General features: G+C 58.5%; 1 protein-coding gene across 1 annotated transcript; it reads right to left on the bottom strand.

The window, feature by feature from the left end:
* Nucleotides 1-5,211: 5,211 nt before the first annotated feature.
* Nucleotides 5,212-20,242, bottom strand: POP4 (POP4 homolog, ribonuclease P/MRP subunit). Its single transcript, XM_029075828.1, has 7 exons — nt 20,163-20,242; nt 18,648-18,700; nt 16,409-16,632; nt 11,087-11,164; nt 10,577-10,638; nt 8,525-8,626; nt 5,212-6,016 (listed from the first exon to the last, which is right to left on the bottom strand). Exons 1-7 carry the CDS (start codon nt 20,167-20,169, stop codon nt 5,880-5,882), a joined length of 663 nt encoding a protein of 220 aa, XP_028931661.1. The 5' UTR covers nt 20,170-20,242; the 3' UTR covers nt 5,212-5,879.
* Between the last annotated feature and the right edge of the window lie 433 nt (nt 20,243-20,675).

Below are 20,675 nucleotides of genomic sequence, written 5' to 3'. Positions count from 1 at the left end.
GTGAGGAACTGTGCCGAGCCATTCATTCATTCAATCGTATTTACCGAGCGCTTGCTATGTGCAGAGCACCGGACTAAGCGCTTGGAACGGACAAATCGGCAATAGATAGAGACAGTCCCTGCCCACTGACGGGCTTACGGTCTGATCGGGGGCTCCCCTGACCCTTGACCCAAGCCCCTGCGATGTGGACGACTGAGATAGAGATGGGGGTCTGTGGCCGCGGCCCCCATCTTCATCTTCAGCGGCGGAAGGCCGCTGTTTCCCTTTGCAAATGTCTCTCTCCCAGTAGACTGCAAGCTCTCTGCGGGCAGGACCACATCGACCAACTCCATCGTGGTGTACTGTTCTAAGTGTTTAGTACAGTGCTCTGCGCACGGTGAGCGTTCGGTAAATACCACTGATTCCCACTTCTGCTTCTTATGCCATTTTTGGAGGAGACACTCGCGTCTGCCACGCGATTATTGGGGTTTTCATTCATTTATTCAATTCATTCATTCGATAGTATTTATTGAGCGCTTACTGTGTGCAGAGCACTGTACTAAGCACTTGGAATGGACAAATCTGTAACAGATAGACAGTCCCTGCCCTCTGACGGGCTTACGGTCTAATCGGGGGAGACGGACAGATAAGAACAAGGGTTTTCCCTCGGAAGTTTAGAATCTGGATTCTCATCTCCGCTCCATCACATTAGTAACAATAATAATATTAAGAACAATAATCGTTAAGTGCTTATTAGGTGGTGGGTCTATTGCGGGATCTTAGGCAAGTCGCTTAACTTCTCTGTGCTTCTATTTTCTCACCTGCAAAATGGAGTTTATTAATAATAATTATGTTGGCATCGGTTAAGCGCTTACTACGTGCAGAGCACCGTTCTAAGCGCTGGGGGAGATACAGGGTCATCAGGTTGTCCCACGGGAGGCTCACAGTCTTCATCCCCATTTTCCACACGAGGTCACCGAGGCACAGAGAAGTGAAGTGACTCGTCCACAGTCACACAGCTGCCAGGCGGCAGAGCCGGGATTAGAACCCACGACCTCTGACTCCCAAGGCCGGACTCTCTCCACTGAGCCACGAAATTCCTGTTGTCCCTTTTCCTTGGACTATGCGTCTCGTGAGGGACAGGGACTGTGTCCCATCTTTTTATCTTGCATCTACCCCCCCACACGCTCCGGGGCTTGGCACAAAGTAAGCGCTTAAACACAATAATCGCGATTATTTTCTGCACGTGTTGAGGTGGACTTGGTTGAGCTGAGTTGGGGAAAGAGCGTGGGCTTGGGAGTCGGAGGACGTCGGTTCTAATCCCGGCTCCGCCACCTGTCTGCTGCGTGACCCTGGGCGAGCCTCTTTACTTCTCTGAGCCTCAGTTGCCTCATTTGTGAAATGGGGATTAAAACTGTGACCCGCCCCCGTGGGACAACCTGATTTCCTTGTATCTACCCCAGTACTTAGAACACTTAGTAAGTGCTTAACAAATATCGTAGTTATTATTATTATTATTATTATTGTTGTTGTTGAGTGTTCACAGACGCAGCAATATCACATATGACTCAGAGCTGACTTCCCTGGGGCATAGACCAATACTGTATTTTCCAATTTCCCCTGAAACTGAAAGTGCTTGCTAAATATCTAGCAAAAGCGGTGGTCAGTAGGTTCACAGGGCCATAGTTTGTATCCAGGATCGGAGCCCAGTGAGCTCAGGTAGAGCAGCAACCTCACTGCGGCCTTCCAGCAACTCGGAACGACTGGGGAAAAAAAGGAAATCTTTTCATTTAACCATCGGAATCTCCGGACACCATCCTTGTAGTTTTCTTTCTTTTCTTTCGGTCCGTTCTTTCGGGCTTTCGCTAACTGCCTTGATTCCCTTGCTTTCCTTTCTCCTCTTTCTCTAAACCGCCCCTGACTTTCCCAGCCGCACATTCATTCATTCAATAGTATTTATTGAGCGCTTACTATGTGCAGAGCACTGTACTGAGCGCTTGGGATGAACAAGTCGGCAACGGATAGAGACGGTCCCCGCCGTCTGACGGGCTCACGGTCCGATCGGGGGAGACGGACGGACGAGAACGATGGCGATAAACAGAGTCGAGGGGAAGAACATCTCGTAAAAACGATGGCGACTGAATAGAATCGAGGCGACGTACGATTCGTTAACAAAATAAATAGGGTGACGGAAATATATACAGTCGAGCGGACGAGTACAGTGCCGTGGGGGTGGGAAGGGAGAGGTGGAGGAGCAGAGGGAAAAGGGGAAAATGAGGGCTTAGCTGCGGAGAGGTAAAGGGGGAATGGCAGAGGGAGTAGAGGGAGAAGAGGAGCTCGGTCCGGGAAGGCCTCTCGGAGGAGGTGAGTTTTAAGTAGGGTTTCGAAGAGGGGAAGAGAACCGGTTTGGCGGAGGCGAGGAGGGAGGGCGTTCCGGGACCGCGGGAGGACGCGACCCGGGGGTCGACGGCGGGACGGGCGAGACCGGGGGACGGCGAGGAGGCGGGCGGCGGAGGAGCGGAGCGTGCGGGGTGGGCGGTGGAAAGAGAGAAGGGAGGAGAGGTAGGAAGGGGCGAGGTGACGGACAGCCTCCAAGCCTAGAGCGAGGAGTCTCTGTCTGGAGCGGAGGTCGATAGGCAACCACCGGAGTTGTTTAAGAAGGGGAGTGACAGGCCCAGATCGTCTCTGCGGGAAGACGAGCCGGGCGGCGGAGCGAAGAATAGACCGCAGCGGGGCGAGAGAGGAGGAAGGGAGGTCGGAGAGAAGGCCGACACGGTAGTCTAGCCGGGATATAACGAGAGCCCGTTAACGGTAAGGTAGCCGTCTGGGTGGAGAGGAGAGGGCGGATCTCGGCGATATCGTAGAGGTGAGACCGGCGGGTCTCGGTGACGCATAGGATGTGTGGCGTGAACGAGAGAGCTCGCACCCCGGGGATAGTAAATGAGTTGACCTTAAAAAGGCCCCCCACTCGTGTTCTTCGGAGAAGCGAGCGAACCGTTTAAACTGGGATGATCTGGACCCGGCAGATCTTGGAACACCTGAATCAATGAGTAAGCCTGGCTCTCTCTGCTGGCTTCAGAATAGATTCGCCTTTCTAACATCTCTCGGCCACTCGTCAGCCGTGGGACTGCGGGCAGGTCGCTTAGCTTCTCTGTGCCTCAGTCCCCTCGTCCGTAAAATGGGGATGGAGACCGTGAGCCTCCCGCGGGACAACCCGATGACCCTGTATCTCCCCCAGCGCTTAGAACGGTGCTCTGCACAGAGGAAGCGCTTACCAAATACCAATATGATCATTATTATTAAAGTGTGACTCTAATGCCCTTAAAAGCCCGCTCTATATTCTCCCCTTGCTTTACGCCCGGCCTGTTTTGACGTTGCCGCTTTCCGCCGAGGCCCTCGTTTCCCCGATTCCCTCTCCCTTCTCTATCGCCAGCGCACCTGGATCTGTAGTACCCTTTGAGTATTTGATATTCACCCCCACCCTCAGCCTCCCAGCACTTAACGAATGTTATCTACCACAGAATTGGCAGACCCGTTCCCTGACCAGAACGAGTTTAGAGCCTAGAGGTGTTCTAGACCATCTCCCCCCTCCAAACTGTAAGCTCTCCGTAGGCGGCGGCCACGGCTACCAACTCTGGGGTACTGTACTCTCCCAAGTCATGAACACAGTGCTCTGCCCGCAAGCGCTCAACAAACGCCACTGCTTGATTGATCTCTCTCAACTCGGCATTTAGAGTCCAACCCTTTAAGGGTGATTTCCTCTTCTCCCACTCCTTTCTGCATCGCCCTGATCTGCTCCCCGTATTCTTCCGCCCCTTCCAGCCCCACGGCATTTATGTCCTCAGCTGTAATTCATTTATATTAATGTCCGCCTTCCCCCCTTCAGACCGCGAGCTAGTCGTGGGTAGGGAACGTGTCCGTCTATTGGCTTATCGTAGCCTCCCGAGCGCTGAGGACAGTAGTCTCCGCACGGTAAGCGCCGAATAAGATTGAACGGATAAACGAATTCGCTGGCGTGCAGAAGATTTAGCCTGCAGATAATAATGCCTGCCGTCGGCCACGTGCCGACGGAAACTATAGACCGCTTGAAGCGGCGGGAGCGATCGAAGCCATTTGGAACCAGCTGGGAAACGGAGAGCCTAAAATCGGCAGCCGAAGAGGGGGTCCCCTTAAATGGCAGCCATGCACTCTGAAGGGCCAGCAGGCCTAGCTTCTGAACTCACGGTTCATTTAGCTTTCCAACTAGTCACTCCACAGGGGCACGGGTTTAAAGTCTGTCCTCAGAGTGGCCTAGGTGATCTCTTTATCAAGGATGATGAATTCATCTCGGTGACTCAGTTTGTCCACCAGCAAAACGGGACTTGGTGTGGCGGGGGGGGGGGTCGTCTGCCGGGGACGGGCCCAACGCTTCTCCAAAGGAGCGGGACGGATCGCGAAATCCTCTCGGTAGAGGAGATCCGAGCGCGATGCAGGAACTCACGCCCAAAATTGAATCAGTGCCAAATGGAAAACAGATTTTTACCCGGCAAGCGGTCCCAGCGACTCCCCTTGAAAGCAACTATTTATGAAACGGTAGAAGCCTTTTTATCGGTACGAGAAGTGGGTAATCTCAGGATGATTTAGGAAAGGAAATCACCCCACCTATTAGGTAAGACTTAATGACATGCGGTTGTGACAGACGGCGCTTTCAGACAACGAAGAGGGAGGAAAAACGCTTTTAATGAAAGCAGAGATACCGATTTCTCTCCAGAAGAGCAGGGCTGTAACTTATAATTACTTTAAAAGCATCCACGCTCTCCGAATCCCTCACTGGTGAGTGATAGGCGCGTCGTATCGACCGACTCAAGGCCACGGCGTCAGGGCTGCGGGTGTTAAACGGATCTGATTTGGAGGCGCCTTCGGGGTGGCACTGGAACGACTCTGGGTATTAAAGCTGTCAGATTGGGAGTCGCCGTGTTACACGGCCCGAATCGACGTTTACACTTTCCCCTCCGAGGCCAGGTTCTTTCCACTTTAACGTGGAGTTCAAACGCCGAGTGCCCCGAGAGCACGGGGGGCATTAACGGTGCAGGAAAGAGCAGAGTTTCCCTCTGCTCCTAGCCCCGAGTCGATACCCCCTGGGCTCCTCGCCCGCCCTAACTGGAGGCCGGCCGCCCGCCTGCTTCTCGAAGGACGTGAGATAGGGCCCCCCCCGCGCCGTCCGCGCCGCCCCGACAGCGTGTTACCCCGAGATCGCATCGCTTCCCAATCGTTTTATTTGAAAATCCGAGCGCAGGGACTATATTTTTGCCAGGGAGGGGGAAAAAAAAAAAAATCAAGTCAGAGTCTCAGAGCTTTTGCGGTTAGATACAAGAATCCGGCACGATAAAAATTCATTGTCCCTTCTCGTTCCTGACTTCTCCCCAGATAGGGCAGTTTCAGCTTCCTTTAGCGAATGACAAACCAGCCAAACGAATGTAGGTTTTTCCGTCTTGTTCTGGGAAAATCTGGACAAGGTGGGTGTCGGGACCGTGCGCTTCACTGCCTTGACTCTGCCCTGGGCTCTCACCGGAGGTTTCTTCGAGTGACTTCTATACTCCGCAGAGGGTGGCGAGAATTCCTTTTCTTTCAAATTTAACTCTGTGAATGTGGGGTGAGAATGCCATCGTTGGGCAACCCGCCCCTTCCAACTTCGGAACAAGGTAAGCCACTCCGGCGACCGTCTGTCAGGTTAGATTAGCCCCTCCTTGGTACGTGCTCGATTTAAAAATCACCCGCTGAATCTTTCTTCGGGGAGGCACAAAAGGCAGTCCCGACGGGCATCGGGAGATCTACCTCCCACTTCGGATCCCTCGCTCTCCCTCTCTCCTCCGGCCTTCGCGGGTGACGTTGCCCGGGCGACTTCAGAGTATCCCTCGAGGTCACAGGTCAATCGTGCCTTTCGCTTTGAATTTCTTCGCGGAGCGCTCGCTCGATCGGAGCTGAAACTTGCTCCCGTAAATGTAGGTGATGAAACCGTCAATTTCCACGCTAAAGACGCAGTTGGACTTGGGAATGACTAAAGGGGAGAGGGGAAAGAGAAAAGAAAATCCGAGGTCGGAAGGAATCCAGCCATCTATCCTGCATTTCCCCAGCAGCCGGTACGGTGCACTCCGAGTCGGCGCTCTACTGATGTGCAGCTGATGCTAATATAACTTCATTACTAATATAAAGGTAGTGAAGCCATTCAGAAATAGTGTGGCCCAGTGGAAAAAGCACGGGTCTGGGGGTCAGGAGACCCGGGTTCTAATTCCAGCTCCACCACTGGTCTGCTGTGTGACTCTGGGCAAGTCACTTCTTTGTTCCTCAGTTACCCCCTCCGCAAAACGGGGATTAAGACCGTGAGCTGCACGGGGGACGTGGACCGACTCCCACCTGATGGGGTTGTACCCCCGCCAGCCCTTAATACATTGAAAAAAAAGAAGAGTGCACGCTTTAATAATGTTGGCATCTGTTAAGCGCTTACTATGTGCCGAGCACCGTTCTGAGCGCTGGGGGGAGATACAGGGTCATCGGGTCGTCCCACCTGAGGCTCACCGTCTTCATCCCCATTTTACAGAGGAGGGAACTTGAGGCACAGAGAAGTGAAGTGACTCGCCCACAGTCACCCAGCTGACGAGTGGCAGAGCCGGGCTTCGAACCCATGACCCCTGTAAACTCCAAATGAATACAAATCACCCCTAACCTTCTAATAGGAAAGTCCAAGCTGGCAAAAGGATTGGAAAGTCTTTCAGCAGTAAGGCTGATCTTAACCAATCTGTCAAATGACCTCAACCTGTCAAATGACCTCAGTCACAATTCCTGGAACTCGCTATGTTGCCTGAGTTTCTCTCTCTCTCTCTCTCTCACACACATCTCCGGTCACATCCCAGCTCTGCCACTTGGCAGCTGTGTGACTGTGGGCAAGTCACTTAGCTTCTCTGTGCCTCCGTTCAGATTGTGAGCCTCACTGGGGGACGACCCGATGACCCTGCATCTCCCCCAGCGCTCAGAACGGTGCTCTGCCCGTAGTAAGCGCTTAACAAATACCGACATCATCATTATCATAACGCCTCCGTCCGACCGCACCCAAGTGCTCGGCTGTAATAATCTGGGGCTGCGACGCAACGGGAAACCCGAGCCCCGTTTTTCTCTGATGTTTAACCGGGCTCAGAGAAAGGGCAGACGGCAGCCGCGGAAAAAGGGAAGGGTCCGTGGAGCTTCCCGAATGGCAGTTCGTAGCCCTTCGAAGTAAGGAAGAAAAAAAAAATCCCGGTTGCAAAAGACGGTTGGGTCCCCGGGGTGTGTCCGGGTGATGAGGCAATATTACTGAGAATGTTTCCACAACGCTCATCTCCCCTTAAGCAATGCCTCCGGGCCATCAGACCGTGCCCACTGCCTGTTTTGAAGCCAGAAGGCGGCTCCCACGGCCGACGGGGGAAAAGCCCCCCCTCCTGCCGTGCCGCTTTGCGGGCCCATTCGTTCATCCGATAGTATCTATTGAGCGCTTACTATGTGCAGAGCACCGTACTAAGCGCTTGGAGTGGACAGATCGGTAACAGATAGAGACGGCCCCTGCCCTCCGACGGGCTTACGGTCCAATCGGGGGAGACGGACAAGAACGATAGCAATAAACGGAATCGAGGGGATGGACGTCTCATTAAAACGACGGCAACTAAATAGAATCAAGGCGACGGACATCTCATTAACAAAATAAATAGGGTGATGAAAATATATACAGTCGAGCGGACGAGTGCGGTGCCGAGGGGATGGGAAGGGAGGGGGGGAGGAGCGGAGGGAAAGGGGGGAGAGGAGGGTTTGGCCGCGGAGAGGCGAAGGGAGCAGAGGGAAAAGGGGAGCTCAGTCCGGGAAGGCCTCTCGGAGGAGGCGAGCCCTAAGTAGGGTTCTGAAGAGGGGAAGAGAATGAGTCCGGCGGAGGCGAGGAGGGAGGGCGTTCCGGGACCGCGGGAGGACGCGGCCCGGGGGGTCGACGGCGGGACGGGCGAGAACGGGGGACGGCGAGGAGGCGGGCGGCGGAGGAGCGGAGCGGGCGGGGCGGGCGGTGGAAAGAGAGAAGGGAGGAGAGGTAGGAGGGGCCGAGGGGACGGAGAGCCTCGAAGCCCAGAGTGGGGAGTTTTTGTTTCGTGCGGAGGCCGACGGGCAACCACTGGAGGTTTTTAAGAAGGCGAGTGACAGGCCCACTTCGATCAGCGCGATTTACTAACCCCCGCGACCAGGTCTGCGCACGCAGAGATGACTAAAACGGACAACGCGGAGAGGTGCTCTCCACCTGGGGGGGAAAGGGGAGCTAAACCACCCGCTCGGAATTCTACCCATCACATCCGGCCACGTTTCACGGGCGTAGGGAGAAGCGGCCCGGCCCGGCGGATCGAACCCGGGCCCGGGAGTCGGAAGGACACGGATTCTAATCCCGGGCTCTGCCGCCCGCCTGCCGTGTGACCTCGGAAAAGTCTTCTCCGGGCCTCGGTTGCCTCGTCGGTAAAACGGGGATCGAGTCTGCGAGGGGGGGGGGGCGGCGACTACGTACCTTTCAGTTTATCGTCTTTGGTGACAATTTTAAATATATGCTTCATTTCCTGAAGGAGTATTCCCGTGATGCCGACGTAGGAGGGGCATTTGGATTTGGTAACTAAAGAAAAATAGAGAAAAAACACTTTCGGTTTGCGGCTCGCTAGCTCTGTCCGGGTCTGGGCGCAGCAACGGGATCTTCCGGAAGGCGAGTGGGGCCAGGCACGGGTGGGTCCCAAGACGCGATTTGAAAATTACAATGGCAGAGTCGAACTGCCGACAAACGTGATGCGACATAAAATCACGTGGTCCCAGGGCCGAGGGATGTGGACACGTTTGTGCTTTATTTACCTCCAGGATTGGAGAGGGGAAGCTTGGGGTTTTTTTTTGCCCCGGTGCGCCATCCACATAAACCACTCGAGGCGGGTTTCGAATGCGGCGCTCGGGCTACGACACCTCGTTCTAAAGCGAAATAATTTGGCGTTCCAGGTGCGGGACAGGCGGTCTTGATGGGCAAAGCCGCTTTCCAGCCGTGACTCGAGGGACTGGACGGGCAGTGGTGATGAACGCTCCCCGCCGCCTCGAATCTATTTATTGCCATCGTTCCTGTCTTTCCGCCTCCCCCGATTAGACCGTAAGCCCGTCGGAGGGCCGGGACCGTCTCTATCTGTTACCGATCTGTCCATTCCAAGCGCTTAGTACGGTGCTCTGCACATAGTAAGCGCTCAATAAATACCATCGAATGAACGAACGAACGCCTTCGCCGACCGGGGCCGTGTCAGCGCGGGACCGCTCACCCCTCTGGCCGTTCCCAAACTGGTATTTGTATTTATTAAGCGCTTACTATGTGCAAGGCACTGTTCCCGGCGCCGGGGGGGATCCAAGGCGGGCAGGTGGTCCCACGTGGGGGCTCACAGTCTTCATCCCCATTTTACAGATGAGGGAACTGAGGCTCAGAGAAGTGAAGTGACTCGCCCACGGTCACCCGGCTGACAAGCGGCGGAGCCCGGATTGGAACCCGTGACCTCTGACCCCCGAGCCCGGGCCCTTTCCCCGGAGCCCCGCTGCTTCCCGACCTCGAGCTGGGAGGGGAGACGCTACTCCGGGCCGGAGCGTGTCTGTCGACTGTGGTGCTGTACTCGCCCGAGCGCTCAGGACAGTGCTCTGCACACGGCGAGCGCTCCGAAGCTCCGGCCGAACCGAGTGAATCGATGCTCCTCTATCCAAGGCTCTCTCCGGATCTGGTTTGCATGTGGCGCCTCGGTCCGTGTCGCGTTTCGATGGTTCGTCGTTCCTGCGGGGTCTGTCTCCAGTCCCTCCTCCCCCAGTTGGACTCCGCGACCGCAGGCGTCCTGCCGGGTGGGCCCGGGGCTCCGCGCCTCCCGGGGATCCTCTCCCAGGTGCTTAGGACAGCGCTCGGCACACAGCAGGCGCTTAGCGAATCCTCTTATCACTACGGCCGGGCGCTGCTGAAATTCCAAGAGGCCTCTGGAGGAGTCTCCCTGGGAGAAGCCCGGCGAGAATCGATAAAATCCCCGGGCGCAGGGAACCGACCGGATCCACGTCCGGAGAGAGGCGGCGTGGCTCGGCCACGGGCCTGGGAGTCGGGAGGTCCCCGGTTCGAATCCCGGCTCGGCCACTTGTCGGCCGCGTGACTTCGGGCGAGCCGCCTCACCTCTCGGTGCCTCGGTTACCCCATCTGTAAAATGGGGATTAAGAGCGGGAGCCCCACGCGGGTCGACCCGTGTCCACCCCGGCGCTTAGGACGGCGCTCGGCACCTAGCGCGCGCTTACCAAACACCGACGTTGTTATTAACCCCGGCCCCGCGAGCTCGGACACGCCGCGTCCCTTCTCTCCGATCCCTCAGCTGTAAAACGGGGATGAAGAGTGCGAGCCCGCGGTGGGACGACCCGCTCGGCTTGTATCTAGCCCAGAGCTCAGAAGGGCGCCCAGCACATAGTGAGCGCTTAATCGACACTGTTATCACTATCACTGTCTGTGATCCTCCGGGGCCCGGCCCGCCGAGTAGCTGGGACTGGAAAGAATCGACACGCCGTGAAGCAAACGTACCCGAAATGATGGCCCCGTGCAGGTCGGCCTTGAGCAGCTTGGACTGAATCACGTGCGGCTGCCTGCGAGACAAGGAAAACCTCCGAAGCCTCGGTAGACGCCGTCCACCCGCCCGCCCGCCCGGGCGACGGTTCCCGCGACCCTCAACGCAGCCTCCCCACGCCCTCGCTCTCACGGGGTTCCCGGGGTCACCCGACGCGCACCTCGAAGAGAGCGGCGCGGCGTGTCCCCGAGAGACGATAATGACGCCGTTGGTATTTGTTAAGCGCTTACTCCGTGCAGGGCACCGTTCTAAGCGCTGGGGGAGATCCGGGGCCCGTCCCACGTGAGGCTCGCCGTCTTCATCCCCACTTCCCAGATGAGGTCCCTGAGGCCCAGAGAAGTGCCTGGCCCACCGTCACACAGCTGACGGGTGGCGGAGCCGGGATTCGAACCCACGACCGGCCCCGCCGCGGGGCCGGGAGAGCGCCCGACTGTCCCGGGAATGAACGGTAAGGAGATTCCACTTACGTATCGGGTCTGAGACCGTTGCACAGGTCCCGGATGTATTCTTTCCACAGCTTGTGCAGAGGGAGAAACAGATCGTACCTGCGGCGGCATCGGGAACGGGCGGCGGAAAAAAAAAAATTTAGGCGAAGACCAAGATCTTAAAAAGCGAGAGTTACGGGTAGGCGTTCCCGGCGGCGCGGTCTCGGGCCGTCAGAAGAAAATAATCTCGATGTCTGTAGAGCGCCGTGGCTCAGCGGAAAGAGCCCGGGCTTGGGAACCGGAACTTGGGAACCCCTGCCTCAGTTCCCTCATCTGTACAATGGGGATGAAGACCGGCAGCCCCACGCGGGCCAACCCGATGACCCCGTATCTCCCCCAGCGCTTAGAACGGTGACTCTGCACATAGTAAGCGCTTAACGAATGCCAACGTTGTTATTAAAGGGCGTACTAGGTGCCGGGCACTGCGCTACGTACCGAGGCGCCCCCCAAAACGTTCAGTACCAGATAACTCGTTTAGAAGAGGGAGGACAGGAGGAATTGTAATCCAAAAGGAAAAAGACCTAGGGTGGGGCCGCTGTCACCCCCTCGTGCTCTCCCAAGCGCTTAGCACAGTGCTCTGCGGCCGGTGAGCGCCCGCTAAATGCGACCGAATTGAATTCTTCGCCTGACATAACGCAGGGGTCCCAGCGGTCCCCTCGCCCCACTCAAAACGCCGGCCACCTTCGGACCCGTTCCCCCGAGCCCTCTAAGCAGTGCGGCCCGGCGGACAGAGCGCAGGCCGGGGAGTCAGCAGGACCCGGGTTCTAATCCCGGCTCCGCCGCCGGTCTGCTGGGTGACCCTGGGCAGGTCGGTCCCTTCGCCGTGCCTCGGCTATCGCATCCGCAAAATGGGGATCAAGACCGAGAGCTCTCTGTGGGACGGGGATCATGCCCACCGCGGTGCACCGTATCTACCCCGGCGCTCAGGACAGGGCCGGGCACACGGTAGGCGCTTAAGAAATACCGCCATCATTATCACTTGCGGCACCCCGCGGCGCGGGAAGCCGTTCGGCTACCGCTCCGTCAGCAGTGACTACGAACGGTCGCAAGACGGGCAAGCTCGGAGGAGAGGCCGGGGTGGATGAGTTATCAGTGAGGGAAAGGAAGAAAGCCTCCCGCGAGGAAGTGAGAGATCCCCGTTAGGCATTTTCCAAAATACGGTGGCGGCGCCTCTCCCGCCGCGAGGCAGCCCCGTCGCGGCTGCCCGCCGCGGCTCCCGACTCTCCCGGGCGCTCGGTACACTGCTCTGCCCCTAGTAAGCGCTCGATTAAATTCCCCCCACTGTCAGAACTCAGAAGGCTCTAGATAATAACGTCGGTATTTGTTAAGCGCTCACCGCGGGCCGGACGCGGTTCTAAGCGCCGGGGTAGATCCCAGGTAATCGGGTTGTCCCACGTGAGGCGCGCAGTCTTCATCCCCGTTTTCCAGAAAGTGAAGCGACTTGCCTGAAGTCACCCGGCTGACGGGTGGCGGGGCCGGGATTCGAACCCGTGACCCCCGACTCCCAAGCCCGGGCTCTTTCCACTGAGCCACGCCGCTTCTCGAGAAACAAGAATCCCTCCGGCAATAACGACGACGTCGGTGTCTGTTAAGCGCTTCCTACGTGCCGAGCACCGTTCTAAGCGCTGGGGGAGATACGGGGTGATCGGGTTGTCCCACGAGGGGCTCACAGTCCCGATCCCCCATTTTCCAGGTGAGGTCACCGAGGCACCGAGAAGCGGCTCGCCCGAAGTGCGCAGCTGACAGGTGGCGGAGCCGGGATTCGAACCCGTGACCTCTGACTCCCAAGCCCCTGCTCTTTCCACTGAGCCACGCTGCTCCTCGAGAAACAAGAACTCCTCGAGTGGGTCCCTGACGGCCCGCTGGTAGGGACACGTGGCGGGTTTTGCGATTCTGATTTTGTCCCTCCTGACTAGGCCGGGAAGGGGGCAGTGGGGAGCGGGAAGGGGGAAAGTGGGAAAGGGGAAGTGGAAGGAGGAAGGGGGAAGCAGGAATCGAGGCCAAGAGCCTCCACTTCAATCCCCCCCCCCCCCGGGGGGTCTTGAGTCCCCCAGCGTGGCTCAGCGGCAAGAGCCCGGGCTTGGGAGTCACAGGTCGTGGGTTCGAATCCCGGCTCCGCCACCTGTCAGCCGTGCGACTGCGGGCGAGTCACTTCGCTTGTCTGGGCCTCGGTGGCCTCATCTGGCAAAGGGGGGATGGAGAGCGGGGGGCCTCCCGCGGGCCGACCCGATGAGCGCGTATCTCCCCCAGCGCTCAGAACGCTGCTCCGCGCGTAGTAAGCGCTTCACGGATCCCGACGATATTATTATTTCTAAAAGAAAGTCGCCCCCTGGCGGCCAAAGGCTGTGAGTGGCCGAGAGAGAGGTGGCGACATTATCATTATTATTAATTATTCATCGATTGGATTTATTGAGCGCTGTATTAAGGAATGATAATCACGACAAGAATAATGTCGGTATTTGTGAAGCGCTTACTGGGCGCAGGGCACCCCCCTCCCTCTGTTCCTCCCCCTCTCCTCTCCGGACCGTGCTCGTCCGCTCAACTGTATATATTTTCACGATCTTATTTATTTTTTTAATGAGATGCACATCACCCGGATTCCGTTTATCTGCTATTGTTTTAATGAGGCGTTCCCCCCCCCCCCCCCGATTCTGTTCATCGCCACCGTTCTCGTCCATTCCGTCTCCCCCGATCAGACCGTGAGCCCGTCCCTGTTGCCGATTTGTCCAAGCGTTCCCAGCGCTCAGGCCGGTGCTCTGCACACAGTAAGCGCTCAATAAATACTATTGAATGAGTGAACGCTCTAAGCGCGGGGGGAGATACAGGGTCATCGGGTTGTCCCACGTGAGGCTCCCGGGTCTTCACCCCCGTTTTACAGACGAGGCAACTGAGGCCCAGAGAAGTGACTTGCCCACAGTCACCCGGGTGGCGGAGCGGGGATCCGAACCCACGACCCACTAAGTGGTCGGGACCGTCCGCCTCTCGCTGCCGAGCCGTCTCCGACCCGCGGCGGCGCCACCTCCCCGGGATCGCCCCGCCTGCGATCGTTCTGGCGGTGGATCCACGGAGTTTTCGGGGTCAAAATCCCGGAGGGGTTTCCACCGTGGCCTCCTCCTGCGCAGGAAATCTGGGTCTCCGCCCTCGACTCTCTCCCGCGCCGCTGCTGCCCGGCACGGGGGAGTTTCGACGGGGAGCCGACGGCTCGCTAGCCGCTGGCCGAGCTTAGAGAAGCAGTGTGGCTCAGTGGAAAGGGCCCGGGTTTGGGAGTCGGAGGTCATGGGTTCGAATCACTCTGTGCCTTCATTACCCTATTTATTTTGTTAACGAGATGTACATCACCCTGATTCTATTTATTTGCTACCGTTTTAATGAGACGCTCTTCCCCTCGATTCTATTTACTGCCATCGGTCTCGTCTGTCCGTCTCCCCCGATTAGACCGGAAGCCCGTCGGAGGGCAGGGGCCGTCCCTGTTGCCGATTTGTCCGTTCCAGGCGCTTAGTAAAGTGCTCTGCGCATAGTAAGCGCTCAATAAATCCTATTGAATGAATGAATCCCGGCTCTGCCACTTGTCAGCTGGGTGACTGTGGGCGAGTCACTTCACTTCTCTGGGCCTCAGTCCCCTCCTCTGTCAAATGCGGATGAAGACTGTGAGCCTCGCGCGGGACAATCTGATTCCCCTGCGTCTACCCCAGCGCTTCGAACGCTGCTCGGCACATAGTAAGCGCTTAACAAATGCCAACATTATTAAGAACGGAACGGACGGGCCTCTGCTTGACCCTCCCTCCCGTAGGCGAGACTGGCCGAGGACTGGAAACTCTCCGGATGCGTCTCTGAGAGGGGGCTCGTACAACCTAACGGTAAGCGGACGCGTTCCCGGCCCGCAAGCTTACGGTCTAGAGAATCTAGCAATGCTATCTGCTGAGCGCTTACCACGGGCAGGGCACTGCACTAAGCGCTTGGGAAAGTCCCAAACGACGGAGTTGGGAGACGTGCTCCCTGCCCGCCAGGGGCTTCTGGAATGCTTACGGCGTGCAAAGCGCCGCCCCGAGCGTTTGGGAGAGTACAACAGTAATAGTAATAATAACGATGTCGGCATCTGTTAAGCGCTTACTATGTGTCGAGCACCGTTCTAAGCGCTGGGGGAGACGCGGGGTCATCGGGTCGTCCCACGTGGGGCTCCCGGTCTTCATCCCCGTTTTACAGACGAGGTCACTGAGGCACAGAGAAGGGAAGTGACTCGCCCACAGTCACGCAGCCGACAGGGGGCCGGGATTCGAACTCGTGATCTCTGACTCCCAAGCCCGGGCTCTTCCCACTGAGCCGCGCTGCTTCTCTACTAATGTCGGTATCTGCTAAGCGCTTACTCTGCGCAGGGCACCGTTCTAAGCGCTGGGGGAGACGCAGGGTCGTCGGGTCGTCCCACGTGAGGCTCACGGTCTTAGTCCCCGTTTGACAGTTGGGGGGGGGGGTCACTGAGGCCCAGAGAAGTGAAGTGACTCGCCCACAGTCACGCAGCTGCCAAGCGGCGGGGCCGGGATTCGAACTCGTGATCGCCGACTCCCAAGCCCGGGCTCTTTCCGCTGAGCCGCGCTGCTTCGCTAATAGCAAACAGACACATTCCCTGCCCACAACAAACTCAGTCTAGGGGGTCAGGAACTAAGGCTAACCTCCTCCCGGTCCCCCGATCTCCTCCAGGCTGACCCGCGTCCCGCCTCTGGCCCGCAACGTCCTCCCTCCTTAAATCAGACGATGACTCTCCCCCCCCGCCCCAAGCCGTTCAAAGCCTTATCGAAAGCCCACCTCCTCCGAGAGGCCTTCCCTAAGCCCCCTTTCCTCTTCTCCCACTCCCTTCCGTGTCTCTCGCCTCGCCGCCCCCCCGCCCCGGCAAATATCCGTCATTTCGTCCATTTATATTATCCCGGCTCCGCCGCTCGTCGGCCGTGTGACTGCGGGCGAGTCACTTGACTTCTCCGGGCCTCAGTGACCTCATCTGTCAAACGGGGACGAACAGTGAGCCTCGCGTGGGACGACCCGGTTACCCTGTCTCTCCCCCAGCGTTCGGAGCGGCGCTCCGCACGCCGTAAGCGCTTAACGCACGCCAACCTTATCGTCATGAATGCCCGTCTTCCCGCCTAGACCGTAAGCTCGCCGTGGGCAGGGAACGCGTCCGCCGTCCTCCCGAACTCTCCCCGGCGCTCCGCACGTGGGAAGCGCTCGACGAATAGGACGGACTGAGCGGCGAGGCAGAGCGCCTTCCCCCTCACCCGCCGGGGACCCGGGACGGAGACGAGGGGAGTCTCTAACCTCTGCTGCTCGGGTTTAATTTCGAAGAGTCGCAGGTCCCTCCTCCGCCTGGCGGACAGCCCTTTGGATCTCCTCCTCTTCTCCTTCGGCTTCTTGGAGAGGGAGTAATCCAGGATGACGGCTTTGCGGCGGAGGCCGTCCTGGAGCGTCTCTTCGGCGATCCCGCGCCAGCTGCGCTTCAGGAAGGCCCTCACGAAGGCATCCGCCTGCCGGCGCTCCGGAGCCTGTTCCCCACCGAGAAACGATCGGGAAGGTGAAGGACCCCGGGCCCCGTCGGCTTCGGAGAAGCGCCGACACCGGGACGGCGAACGGATGCTGACGGAGGCATCTCCGAACGCCTGCCGGGCCCACGGCGCCTCGTCGGTAGGCGCTTACTCGGTGCCGGGCGCCGTCCCGGAGGCGAGATGATCGGGGTGGACGCCGTCCACGTCCCCCCGGGGGGCTCTCCGTCCCATTTCACAGATAACTGAGGCACGGAGAAGCCAACTGACCTGCCCGGGGTCGCCCGGTGGGCGAGTGATAATACTAATGCTGGTAGCCGTTAGGCGCTGACTCTGTGCGGAGCGCCGCTCTGAGCGCTGGGGGAGAGACAGGGTCATCGCGGCCGAGTGGCGGAGCTGGGATTCGAACCCGTGACTCCCGTCTCCCAAGCCCGCGCTCTATCCCCTGAGCCCCGCTGCTTCTCTGGGTAGCGGAGCCGGGATGAGAACCCAAGTCCTCCGACTCCCGGGCTTGGGCTCCTCCCGCCGGGGCCACGCTGTTTCCTGAATTGAGTCCCCGAATGCCCATCTGGTTTATTCATTCATTCGATAGTATTTATTGAGCGCTTACTACGCGCAGAGCGCCGGACCGAGCGCTTGGAATGGACAGGTCGGTAACAGATACAGTCCCTGCCCTCTGACGGGCTTAGGGCCTAACCGGTCTGGATTCGCCCCATCCGCTTCCTTCCCACTGCTGACGAAGGCAAACGGGGGATCGTTCTCGTCCGCTTCGTCCGGACGGTCGGACGTGGATCCGCGGCGGGGAGTGGGGTGGAAATAGAGAATAAATAGTTCCTGAAAAAAAGGGCTGGATAACTTTTAATAATAATAATAACGTGGGTGTTTGTTAAGCGCTTACTCTGTGCCGAGCACCGTTCTAAGCGCCGGGGGAGATACGGGGTCATCGGGTCGTCCCACGGGAGGCTCCCGGTTAATCCCCGTTTTCCAGATGGGGGAACCGAGGCCCGGAGAAGTGAAGTGACCGGCCCACGGTCGCACGGCTGCCAGGCGGCAGAGCCGGGAGTCGAACCCGTGACCTCGGACTCCGAAGCCCGGGCTCTTTCCACTGAGCCGCGCCGCTTCCCCGACGCGAATCCCCTCTAGACCCTAAGCTCCCGGTGGGTAAGGGGCGAACGTGTCTACCGGCTCTGACGTGTTGTCCTCTCCCAAGTGCTTAGAACGGCGCCCTGCTCAAAGTGCTCAATAAACACCACGGAAGAGGAGGAGGACGAGGGCACCAAAAGTAATGAAAACCCCCGCCAAAGTGGGAAGAGCACGTGGCTGGGGGTGGGGAGATCCAGGTTCGAATCCCATCTCCGCCTCCGGGGTCACCTCGGCCGAGTCACCGCCTCGCCGGGCCTCGGTCTCCCGGGGTTCGGACGGACCGCATCCGATCTCGTCACGTCGCAGTGATCTCGGCCCCTAGTCGACGCTTAACAGATGCCGGAACCGTTCTGACCGTGCAACACCGCGCGTGTTTTCGATACCTATTTTCACTGATTGGGTAATTAAATGGTGGTATTTGTGAAATGGTGGTATTCGTTAAGCGCTTACTAAGTGCAAAGCACTGTTCTAAGCGCTGGGGGACACAAGGCAATCGCGTCGTCCCACGGGAGGCTCACGGTTAACCCCCATTTTACAGACGAGGTAACCGAGGCACGGAGAAGTGAAGTGACTGGCCCACGGTCACCCAGCTGGCAAGTGGCGGAGCTGGGATTCGAACCCATGACCTCGGACTCCCCAGCCCGCGCTCTTTCCACTGTGCCACGCCGTTTCTCTAATTAGGATAGTGGAGGGCATCCTCCCTGACCCGGCGGGCCGACTGGAGCTCGGCACGTGTCGAAGGAACTGCGCGTGGGAGGCGACTGAAGGGGGGAGCGCTCCGCCACGCGTTTCTCCTCGGTGGTCGCCGATTCTTCCGATCTACGGGGGAAACGGACGCGTCCGCCTCCTTCGCGTCACCCCAGTCTGAACCGTACCTGAACGTCACATTCTCTGGCCTCTTTGGGAGCCAAGGCACCGTAAACCGCAGCTGGAAAACAAATGGAGAGTGGCATCAGAGAAGCAGCGCGGCTCGGTGGAGAGAGCCCGGGCTTGGGAGTCAGAGGTCATGGGTTCGAACCCCGGCTCTGCCCCCCGTCAGCCGGGTGACCGTGGGCGAGTCACTTCACTGGTCTGGGCCTCAGTTCCCTCACCTGGAAGATGGGGATTAACTGGGAGCCTCACGTGGGACACTCCGATGACCGCCTCTCCCCCAGCGCTTAGGACAGGGCTCGGCACATAGTAAGCGCTTAACAAATACCGACATTATTATTAGAGATGAGCCGATCGACCCCAGCGCTCGGTACAGCGCCTGGGATCTGTGGAAAGAGCCCGGGCTGGGGGGGGGGGTCGGAGGTCGTGGGCTCGAATCCCGGCTCCGCCACTCGGCAGCAGGGTGACTGTGGGCCAGTCACTTCACTGGGCCTCAGTTCCCTCATCTGGAAAATGGGGATTAAGACTGGGAGCCCCACGTGGGACCGCCTGATGCCCCTGTTTCTCCCCCAGCGCTTAGAACAGTGCTCCGCACATAGTAAGCGCTTTACAAATACCAACGTTAATCTTATTAAGTCACTTCACTTCTCTGGGCCTGAGTGACCTCATCTGGAAAATGGGGATGAAGACTGTGAGCCCCACGGAGAGGAGCAGCGTGGCTCAGTGGAAAGAGCCCGGGCTTGGGAGTCCGAGGTCCTGAGTTCGAATCCCAGCTCTGCCCCTTGTCAGCTGGGTGCCTGTGGGCGAGTCGCTTCACTTCTCTGGGCCTCGGTGACCTCCTCTGTAAAATGGGGACTAACTGTGAGCCTCGTGTGGGACGACCCGATTGCCCTGTGTCTCCCCCAGCGCTTAGAACGGTGCTCGGCACAGAGTAAGCGCTTAACAGATACCAACATTATTATTATTATTATTATTATTATTATTATTAAGCGCTTACTCTGTGCCGAGCACCGTTCTACGCGCTGGGATCGATACAGGGTAGTCGGGTCGTCCCCCGTGAGGCTTCCCAGTCTGAATCCCCCTTTTACAGATGAGGTCACTGAGGCAGCGAGAAGTGAAGTGACTTGCCCCGAGTCACCCAGCTGATAAGTGGCGGAGCCGGGATTCGAACCCATGACCCCTGACTCCCAAGCCCGGGCTCTTTCCACGGAGCCACGCCGCCGCTCATCACGGGTTCTAATCCCGCTCTCCCGCGTGTCTGCGGGGTGACCTCGGGCAAGTCACTTCGCTGTGCCTCGGTTTCCTCATCCGTCAAATGGGGCCGGAGACCGGGAGCGCCCCGGGGGGGGGGGGGGGGGGGGGGGGGGAGCGGGTCCCGCTCCATCGCCTTTTATCCCCCCCCCGGCGCTTAGCCCGGCGACCGGTACAGAGTAAGCGCTTAATCGACACCGTCGATAGGGGTGATCGATATCCATCGATATTGGCGCGTGGTATTCCCCGCCGGCTCCCGCGGGCCTCACCGTCCATCTCGGCGCCTCTTCCGGCCCGCGTTGATGACGTCGACGGGGCCGCGCGGCCCGGAGCCCCCCGCCCCCGGACCGTGACGTCATCCCGCCGCGCCGCCGGCCGGGGGGGAGGAGGGGGGAGGAGGGGGGAGGGGGGCGGGGCCCGGGAAGGCCTCACTCCCTCCCCTCCCTCCCCTCCCTCCCCTCCCTTCCCTCCCCTCCCTCCCCTCCCCTCCCTCCCCTCCCTCCTCCCCTCCCTCCTTCTTCATTCCTTCCTTCCCTCCCTCCCTGTCTCCCTCGGTATTTCTTCCTTTCCTCCTTCATTATTCCTTCCTTCCTCTTTCCTTCCCTCCTTCCCTCCCTCATTCTCCCTTCCTTCCCTCCTACGTTGTTTCTTCCTTCTTTCCTTCCTCCCCTCGCTCCTTCATTCTTCCTTTCTTCCTTCCCTCCTTCATTTTTCCTTCCTTCCCTCCCTCCCGCCTTCATTTTCCCTTCCTTCATTCTTCCTTCCCTTTCTCCCTTCCTTTT

The sequence above is a fragment of the Ornithorhynchus anatinus genome, chromosome 11 (assembly GCF_004115215.2).
Source record: "Ornithorhynchus anatinus isolate Pmale09 chromosome 11, mOrnAna1.pri.v4, whole genome shotgun sequence".
NCBI lineage: Eukaryota > Metazoa > Chordata > Mammalia > Monotremata > Ornithorhynchidae > Ornithorhynchus > Ornithorhynchus anatinus.
Note: the sequence above shows the minus strand (reverse complement) of the source record. Positions and strands in the feature narration are given on the sequence as shown.

What these genes read in the sequence shown, in the direction of transcription:
- POP4 (XM_029075828.1), bottom strand. An exon ending in CCAGAGAATGTGACGTTCAG is followed by an intron (nt 16,633 to 18,647) that starts GTACGGTTCAGA and finishes GGTGGGGAACAG; the next exon opens with GCTCCGGAGCGCCGGCAGGC. An exon ending in CAAAGACGATAAACTGAAAG is followed by an intron (nt 6,017 to 8,524) that starts GTACGTAGTCGC and finishes TCTCCCCTTTAG; the next exon opens with TCATTCCCAAGTCCAACTGC.